Source organism: Eriocheir sinensis, chromosome 10 (genome assembly GCF_024679095.1).
Source record: "Eriocheir sinensis breed Jianghai 21 chromosome 10, ASM2467909v1, whole genome shotgun sequence".
In the NCBI taxonomy this organism is placed as follows: domain Eukaryota; kingdom Metazoa; phylum Arthropoda; class Malacostraca; order Decapoda; family Varunidae; genus Eriocheir; species Eriocheir sinensis.
This window is the reverse complement of record NC_066518.1, coordinates 18,210,475-18,219,766: the sequence shown is the minus strand read 5'-3', so window position 1 is coordinate 18,219,766 and position 9,292 is coordinate 18,210,475. Positions and strand designations below refer to the sequence as shown.

The 9,292-nt window shown below is 39.6% G+C and overlaps 1 protein-coding gene and 1 non-coding gene across 2 annotated transcripts; both read left to right on the top strand.

Moving 5' to 3' along the window:
- The first annotated feature begins 3,452 nt into the window (after positions 1-3,452).
- LOC126996657 (serine/threonine-protein kinase 36-like) lies at positions 3,453-7,681 on the top strand. The gene is made up of 2 exons (XM_050857354.1): positions 3,453-5,557; positions 7,002-7,681. Exons 1-2 carry the CDS (start codon positions 3,904-3,906, stop codon positions 7,184-7,186), a joined length of 1,839 nt encoding a protein of 612 aa, XP_050713311.1. The 5' UTR covers positions 3,453-3,903; the 3' UTR covers positions 7,187-7,681.
- A 953-nt stretch (positions 7,682-8,634) lies between these two features.
- Trnaa-ggc (transfer RNA alanine (anticodon GGC)) lies at positions 8,635-8,709 on the top strand. The gene has a single exon. It is a non-coding gene; the product is annotated as a tRNA-Ala (tRNA).
- The last annotated feature ends 583 nt before the right edge of the window (positions 8,710-9,292 follow it).

Sequence of the window (9,292 nt, the reverse complement as noted above, 5' to 3'; positions counted from 1 at the left end):
TTTGAAACATTTATTAATAGCCTATTAGGTGCAGTTACATATGTTGTTGTATGTATTGTTAGAGGCCAGCCTTTATATAAGCATCAGCTTTTCAGGCAAATATCTTTAAAACATCCCACAATGCAATCTAATTGACTCTGTCATCAGCTTTTTCTAAGTCCATGAAGGCAGTGTATAGTTTCTTTACTTTTGCTATTATTTTTTCTACTACCATCCTGAAGGAAAATATCTGATCCATACATCCCCTTCCATTCCTGAAGCCTCCTTGCTCTTCACTAATTTTCTCTTCTGTAAGTCTTTGCACCCTCTCTATTATGACTTTTCCATATATCTTTCCGGGTATACTCAGGAGACTTATACCTCTATAGCTCCCACATTCCCCTCTCCTGCCCTTCCCCTTGTAAACTGGGACAATGATGGCTTTTGTCCAGTCTGCTGGCACCCCCCCCCCCCCTCCCATGCTACTTCACATATCTTGACCATTTATTTAACAACTACATCTCCACACTTCAACATTTCTGCTGTGATTCCATCAATTCCTACTGCCCTTCCATTTTTTTATCTTAGTATTGTTTGATTTACTTCTTCATATGTGATACTTCTTTCTTCATATACTCCTCTACCTCTACTCAAAACTGCTGCTGTTACAGCTGCCCCAATCGGAAATAATAGCAAGGGCAGAGGTTAAGCATTCTGCAGCCTCCCATCTAGAGTCGTAATTCCTGTTGAGAGGGTCTTCTGTTGAAAGAAGTTGAATAATGCAAAGTAGAATTGCCGGTGTATGAGTGGTTAGGACAGTTTGTTGTGGAAAGAAGGTCATTGATGAATATCAGAAAGAGAGTGGGAGACAGGACAGAGCCCTGCGGAACACCACTGTTGATAGGTTTAAGGGAAGAACAGTGACCGTCTACTACAGCAGAGATAGAATGGCCGGAAAGGAAACTGGAGATGAAGGTACAGAGAAAGGGATAGAATCTGTATGAGGGCAGTTTAAAAACCAGAGTTGTGCCAAACTCTATCGAAAGCTTTCGATATCTCTAGTGCAACTGAGAAAGTTTCACTGAAATGGCTAAGAGAGGATGACCAAGAGTCAGTTAAGAAAGCAAGATGATCACCAGTAGAACGCCCCTTGCAGAACCCATACTGGTGATCAGATAGAAGGTCAGAAGTGGAAAGATGCTTATGAATCTTCTGGTTAAAGATAGATTCAAAAGCTTTAGAAAGACAGGAAAGTAAAGCTATTGGACAGTAGTTTGAGGGATTGGAACGGCCACCCTTCTTAGGCACATGCTGTATGTAGGCATACTTCCAGCAGGAAGGAAAGGTAGATGTTGAAAGGCAGAGACAAAAGAGTTTGACTAGGCATGGTGTCAGCACGGAAGCACAGTGTTTAACCCCTTTTGATCGCAAAAGTTTTTCTCAGATCCCCCTTGAACACAAAAGTCAGTGGAAAATGAACATTGAAACTGAGAAAGCGTCATAAAAGACGTTTTATAGAAAATTTTATGGTGCACCCTGCTGTGAAATCGGTATCTTTCTAGGTTGTCGCATTTGCCTGCAATTCCATGATTCCTCCAAAATTGCAACTTTTTACTGGTGCGACGTACAGAAAAAATTATTGAAGAAAAGTTGCTCATTTTATCACGATGGAGTCTGTAAAATATAGTTTTTAATCTTGACCCGGAAATTTACTGCCTACAGAGAGCCAAAGTTGCAGTGAAACTTGAAAAATAATTTTTGTAAATTTTTGTAGTTTTTTCATTCTGGAATGAATCTCATTGAATAAAAGTTGTAAGAAAGTATCCTTATAACTCTACTGTGAAATCAGATTTTTATTTGGACTGACTGTTTGGCTGGAATCCCATGATTCCCCCCAAATTATAACTTTTTACTGGTGTGATGTACAGGAAAATTAGTGAAGAAAAGTTGCTCATTTTATCATGATGGTGTCTGAAAAATATAGTTTATAATCTTTTACCTGGAAATTTACTGCCTACAAAGAGCCAAAGTTGCAGTGAAACTCAAAAAATTATTTTTTAAATTTTTGTATGTTTTTCATTCTGGAATGAATCTCGTTGAATAAAAGTTGTAGAAAATCATCCGTATAACTCAACTGTGAAATCAGATTTATTATTTGGATACAATGTTTAGCTGAAATTCCATGATTCCCCCAAAATTCCAACGTCCGCTTCCCACTCCTCTGAACTAGATATAGGTTCATCTAGTACATCACGTATATCAGTGGAGGTGTCAAGACTACGCTTAGCATGAACACTACGAGTAGAAACTAGAGGAACACTGCCGAAAAAGGACAGCTGAGGGAACAGAATCGCTCTTCAGACGCCATGATGCATAGGCAGGAACTGTAGAGTATTTTTAGCACGGGATGGTGGTAGGGGACGCCATGGAAACAAAAGAGGTGCCAGTTAGTCACGTAGCATCGACAGAGACCTAGTTACGCGTGCCCTTCAAATTCCGGAAAGCTTCTCACTCTCCGGTGCTGGCGTCTTGCTTGTTGCCCACTTCTGATAGAACTACATGACGCTAGCGGCATCATTGTCATTAAGGGGTTAAGGACAATAGGAGGTACTCCATTGGGCCCATAAGCCTACAGAGGGTTGAGGCCAGAGAGGGCATAGAAAACATCATTTTTAAGAATCTTAATATCAGGTATGGCAGAGTTAGAGGGGGGATGAGTAGGAGAAATATGCCCAGAATCGTACAGAGTGAAGTTTTCAGCAAAGGCTTGAGGGAAGAGTTCAGCTTTAGAAATAGGTGTGACGGCAGTGCTGCCATCAGGATTAAGGAGAGGAAGGAAAGATGAAGAGGTGTAGGAGATATCTTTGGCTAGGTGCCAGAAGTCTCAATTAACAGTGATGATTTACTAATTTAGTGGCAATAAGTTGCCATTCTTTAGGTTATATTACTGAATTGAGGCTGGCTATTTTAAAAAGGTTTAAGTTACTGACACATTCTTAACTATTTCCAGAGAAAAACTGAAGTTTCTAAATAGAATTTTGCCTAGAAAAAAATGTGTCATAGTAAAGGACTGCCTTCTGCTATTGAATAATTACCATGCAAATATATAAAGAAAATTAGTTTGATATGATATCTTTCTGTCATACCCTTGATACATAGTTATTAAAAAATATATCTTATTCCATTGTGCCCTATTAGGGGTGCCTCTGCAATGTGGTTACCAGATCTAGTTTTATATATATATATATATATATATATATATATATATATATATATATATATATATATATATATATATATATATATATATATATATATATATATATATATATATATATATATATATATATATATATATATATATATATATATATATATATATATATATATATATATATATATATTTTGGCCTGGGTCTGATCCAGGCCTGGGGGAGTCAGCTCCTAGTCCAACCAGCTGTTCATCCTTTCCTTTTGGATTGTTTGATAAATGGGCACCTGGGGAAGGTAATCTGTGGTGACCTAGATGTCACACAGACCTTTTGTCCCAGGTTAGTAGGTTTTTCCCCACAACAGGTCCAGGGGCTAAGGTGAAGGAGATGATTGCATATGCAATGCACATTTATTGTTTATGCTCCCAACTTTACTGTAAAATGCAACTAAATATGATGTAACTTTTCTGATAAAAGTAGGTTAGGGATTGAACCCCCCTCAACTTTTTGCATGGAACACTTGTCATAATGATCATCCAGCATTTTGACTTCCACCTTGCCACTGCAAGAAATAGCGTTACTGACAATGATGATGGATTACCAAAGAATAAAACCAATATTCAGTGACAGTTGGATATGATTTTAAAACCATGAACACAGATGAACTATGGCTCTAATGTTCTTTTGCCTTTCAGGTATATCTCACGTAAAAGATGGAGAAGTACAAGGTGCTGGAGGCAATTGGACAAGGATCATTTGGGAGAGTGTTTCGAGGAAAGTGTCTCCTTAGAGGACAAGTAGTGGCACTCAAGTTCATACCAAAGAGAAACAAAGTGGAGAGAGAACTGAAAAGTTTACGAAGGGAATGCGAGATCCAGCGAGGTTTAGCACACCCAAATATTGTTCGTATGATTGATTCATTTGAGACAGAAAATGAAGTTGTGGCTGTCAGTGAGTATGTTCCTGGTCAGCTTTTTCAGCTTTTGGAATCTAATGGTCCACTGAGAGAGGAAAGAGTTCAGCAAATTGCATGCAACTTAGTTTCAGCTATTTATTATTTACATTCACACAGAATTCTCCACAGAGACATTAAACCTCAAAATATATTGTTATCATCAAGTGGTGATGCAAAACTCTGTGATTTTGGATTCTCCAGAAAAATGGGCATCAATACATATGTACTGACATCTGTAAAAGGCACTCCACTGTACATGGCACCAGAACTCATTGAGGAGAAGCCTTATGACCACAATGCTGATTTATGGTCACTTGGGTGTATCCTCTATGAACTACTGCTTGGAAAGCCACCATTTTGTACCACCTCCATAGTACAGCTAATCAAAATGGTCAGGACAGAACCAGTCATATGGCCTGGAGGGTGGAGTAAGGACTGTTCTACATTTCTGCATGGGCTTCTTGAAAAAGATCCTAGTAAGAGGTTGACATGGCCGGGCTTACTTGAGCATCCTTGGGTTCATGAGGGGGTGGTATTTGTTCAACATTCTCTCAATATAATGCCTCTTACTAACCCATTGACAGTGTCTCAACAGCAGGTGAAGGAGCAACAGTGTAAAGAATTGGTGGAAAGGGCAGCTGGACAGTCAAGGGCGGTTGGGCAGCCAGTTGTTATAAAAGTTGCATCACCATCAAAAGAAGAAATTCCTTCACGTAATATTAAACTTCAACTGCCTTTACCGCTTGACAAGGCAGTGGGTCTGGCTCCTGAATCTCCTTCACCAGAGAGTTTTCCTTATATAAATGAAAGAAAAAAGAGTATAGGAATTCCTCAAATTGATACTGAAACTTTAAAAAAGTTAGAGGCAGTTCATCGTCAAACTGCTACTTGTCAAGATGACCTGAGTTCCAGGTCTCCATCTCCACACCAGCATCGATGTAGAGGAAGAGAGAAAATGATTCAAGTTCAGTTGTCCAGCTCAAGCGATGCTTCGGGTCACAGCCAGAGGCAATTTCTACATACAACCACAGTTGAAGCTGATGTCCACACTAATGCATCCTTGAAGAAATCAGTATCTGAAGCTGGTGTACAAGATTATGAGACTGATGTTAGAAGTGCAATTGGGGCATCAGTCAGGAAACTCAGTAGAGTGTCTGAAGAGCCAGGGTTCAAAGAGGAGGATGTAAAAGATTTCAAAACCTATGGGCCAGTGCCATTAGAAGACCGCAAAGACAGTATGGTGAACTACCTAGCAAATTCAATTGATTCCTCCCGAAGGGGAAGTAGGCCCTCTAATGCTGTGTCTGAGTTAATGCAAGATGGGAGACCAAGTTTGCCAAATATAAATGAAGAAAGTTACACTCCATTCACGCAGGAAAGAGTCCTAACAGTTCTCAGTGGAAAAACCAGCAGTGCTGCCGTCTTCACGCTTCACAGCTTTAATTCTGAAGACACTCCTATTGAAACAGAGGAATGGTGTCAGTTTATTGATAAAACTTTGGCAGATGCACTCGATGGAAATTTTAGCATATATCTTGAACTAACTGAGTTGTCTATGTTTGTTTCTCCGCTGAGAAATCAAACATGTTCACTGCCAGTCATAAACAAACTCACAACATTGCTGTCATTACCCTTAACAGTAGATGACATGAACAATAAGGAAGATGTATTGAAGGTGTACCTAGAGTGTAAGCTGGTTCCTAATTTGGTTTACTGCTGTAAATTAATAGCAAAAGCAGAAAACTACAAGATTAAGAGAACAGTTGAGTTTGATAAAGATCAAATTGATACTCTTGGTAATATTACTAAATTAGTGTGTCATTTAGTTTATCTTGAAAAAGATTTCCTTTTTCAGTTCTGTGACTGTGTTTGTGTATTAAATGCATTCAGTATAATGAAAAAAATTCTCAGTCTAGACAATGTGCTTCCTAGTTTAGTTGCAGATATGCTTGCCATACTAAATCAGACCCTAAGAAAAATACCTGAAAATCACACAGTTGTGGAAAAAATCCTTGGCACTGACGCCTCTGTCTTGCTGGTGCTGGGCACACTCATCACTCACCGAGTGCCTCTAGTGCGGGCCAGACTCTGCACCCTCATTGGGTACCTGGCCAAGTGCTGTCCCCAAGTGGCTACAATGTTTGAGGGTCAACATAAACTTATTTGTGACCTAATTAATTTGGAGAGTGATCTGGTACCTCAAGTGAGAAAGGCTGCTTCCTTTGCAGTCTCATGCTTACAGTCATTTACTGAATTAATTCCTGATGACTCCTGTTCTTGATGCAGTGGGGTTCCTTAAGTATTTGAGAGATAGTAGCTTAGGAGTTGAAGTATAAAAGTGTTTGAGGTTTCTCATTAAGATGGCTCACAGTTTTCTACTGTAAAAGATCCAAAAATGATAAAGATCATCAGCTTCTTGTATATACTGACTATGCTCTTGATTTTGACTTGGAACAAGTGAATGGGTGAGGTGTAACAGGAATCTAAGGGAATTTTCAATACTATTTTGATATAAAAATAAAATCACCTGTGTACAAGATTATGAGACTGATGTTAGAAGTGCAATTGGGGCATCAGTCAGGAAACTCAGTAGAGTGTCTGAAGAGCCAGGGTTCAAAGAGGAGGATGTAAAAGATTTCAAAACCTATGGGCCAGTGCCATTAGAAGACCGCAAAGACAGTATGGTGAACTACCTAGCAAATTCAATTGATTCCTCCCGAAGGGGAAGTAGGCCCTCTAATGCTGTGTCTGAGTTAATGCAAGATGGGAGACCAAGTTTGCCAAATATAAATGAAGAAAGTTACACTCCATCCACGCAGGAAAGAGTCCTAACAGTTCTCAGTGGAAAAACCATAGAAGTAACTTCTTTTTATAAGAGTAGACCTAAAGCACATGTAAGCCCTATTAAGGGGCAGTTGCGGTTGGCAGTTATGGTTGGCTTCAGACCATGTGAGTTCACTTATTTGTGTAATTATGCTTTTTCTCCCTTGCTGTTCAATTCACTGCTCTCTTGTGCTCTAGTTTACAGAAATCATAGTTAAAGTTAATAAAATAGTATGTGGTTGATCTGTGGTTACTTGATGGAGATTGAAAGTAGTTGACTGTAGGCAGGAACTCTGTAGTGACCACTTGGCCACTGTCTCTCCTGGCCTTGGCCTTCAAATAGAGGCTACTGCTGTGAAATGGAAGGAATCTCTATGGGGACATTTATATGTAGCCTACATGTCAGTAAGATGTGTAGTCATAATTTTCCTATTTGCTGTCTTTGTGCTGATCTGAACTAGTCAGTTTAAAGGATAACTGGAAGGTGCAAAGGTAGAGCATATGGATGGGAAAATGGAAAATTTTCTACCCTGGCCACACCCTTAAATAAACTCTGAAAAGTTAATAGTGACCTGATCTTGTACAGTTATGGGACCAGTTTATCATGTTATATTACTGCTAATAGTAAATGGATAATTTTGCATTTTACAACAGTATTTGTGTAAATTTGCTTTTTAAGTAAAATAGTTCACAAAATGATTTTCTTTCAGTATCCCCCTTTCTTGGTGTAGCTTTTCTGTGGTGTAGTGATTAGTGCATCTAGTTATGAATTTGTGGGCTCAGTTACAGTTTGAACCAGGGCAGTTAGTGCAGTTCAACCTTTGCTTATCCTCCTCTGTAAGTTAGTTGAAAAATGGATACTTGGGGAATCCTGAGGATGATAAGCTTTCAGAACATGGATGTCACAGTTGGTTGTTGTGTTGTGGGATTTGTTCACATGAATCACAGACTCGAAAACAAAATAAAAGAACAAAAGTCAAGGCAATGCAGTATTGTATATGCCCACAGATTCATTCTCACACTTTTTACATTTTCAGTCTTATTCTTGTCTATGTTTGTATTGTGGTCACTTGGGCCTTGGGCATTGTGAATTATTTATATTGCAGTTCAAGCATTGTGGGGTAATGCCTTAAACCAAGTTTCTCAAAGTGAATAAAAAAAAGAGTGTGTTGATGCAGTCATCTGTTCTGCACGACAGTATAGGCTACCATGGAGACTGAAGATGTAGAAGTTACAGAGATATTCTGATGCTGGCCTTCAGAGGCTAAACATGTATGAAAAAATCTTTAAAATAGCATGATGGATTGTGAAAAAGAATACAACTAATTTTACATTATGAAAGTCTCACTACAAGCCATTTTTAGTGCCCATTCCACAGTCTTGTCATTTACAAATGCCATGATATTCATACTCTTACCTAATAATGTATCCAACAAGCATCATTAATACAGGTTTGGTACTTTTTTTTTTTTCTCCAATCCTGTCTGCCATAATTTTATTATGCAGTCATGAATGGACAGGCAAGGGGTGCAGCTGCTGGGGACATATTGCCTCGCTCACCCTAGGACAGTGTTTCCCAAACTTTTTCAGTACATGACCCAAATCTTTTTCTTCATGAACCACCTTTAAGTTTTCTTCTTCCATCCTGTGTGGGTTTTCACTTGGAGGTGACTGTGGTGTAATGGTTAGCACGTCCGCCCGGCAAGCGGAAGGTCCCGGGTTCGATCCCTGGGCGGTGCCTGCCTTGTCTGGTGAAACCCCCTACCACTCTTACATGGCGCAGTGAGTAGGATCCAGAGCAGCGATACACAATCCCCTTAAGGGGGAGATGTGTGGGTTCTCACTTGGAGGCGACCATGGTGTAATGGTTAGCACGTCCGCCTGGCAAGCGGAAGGTCCCGGGTGGATGTAGTAACCGCTACACCACAGTCGCCTCCAAGTGAGAATCCACACAGGATGGGAGAAGAAAACTTAAAGGTGGTTCATGAAGAAAAAGATTTGGGAGTAATAAGAACATAAGAACATAAGAACGCAGGAGTCTGCAAGAGGCCGGTAGGCCTGTACGAGGCAGCTCCTTTGATCCTAAGCTCCCGTGTATCTAACCCCACCTAATATCGGTGTCCATGAATTTATCTAGTCTATTTTTGAATGTGACAATTGTATTGGCACTCACCACATGACTGCTAAGCCTATTCCACTCATCCACCACCCTATTAGTAAACCAATTTTTACCTATGTCCCTGTTGAATCTGAATTTCTCCAGTTTAAACCCGTTACTTCGTGTCCTACCCGGTTCTCTTACCAACAAAACCTTATGAATGTCT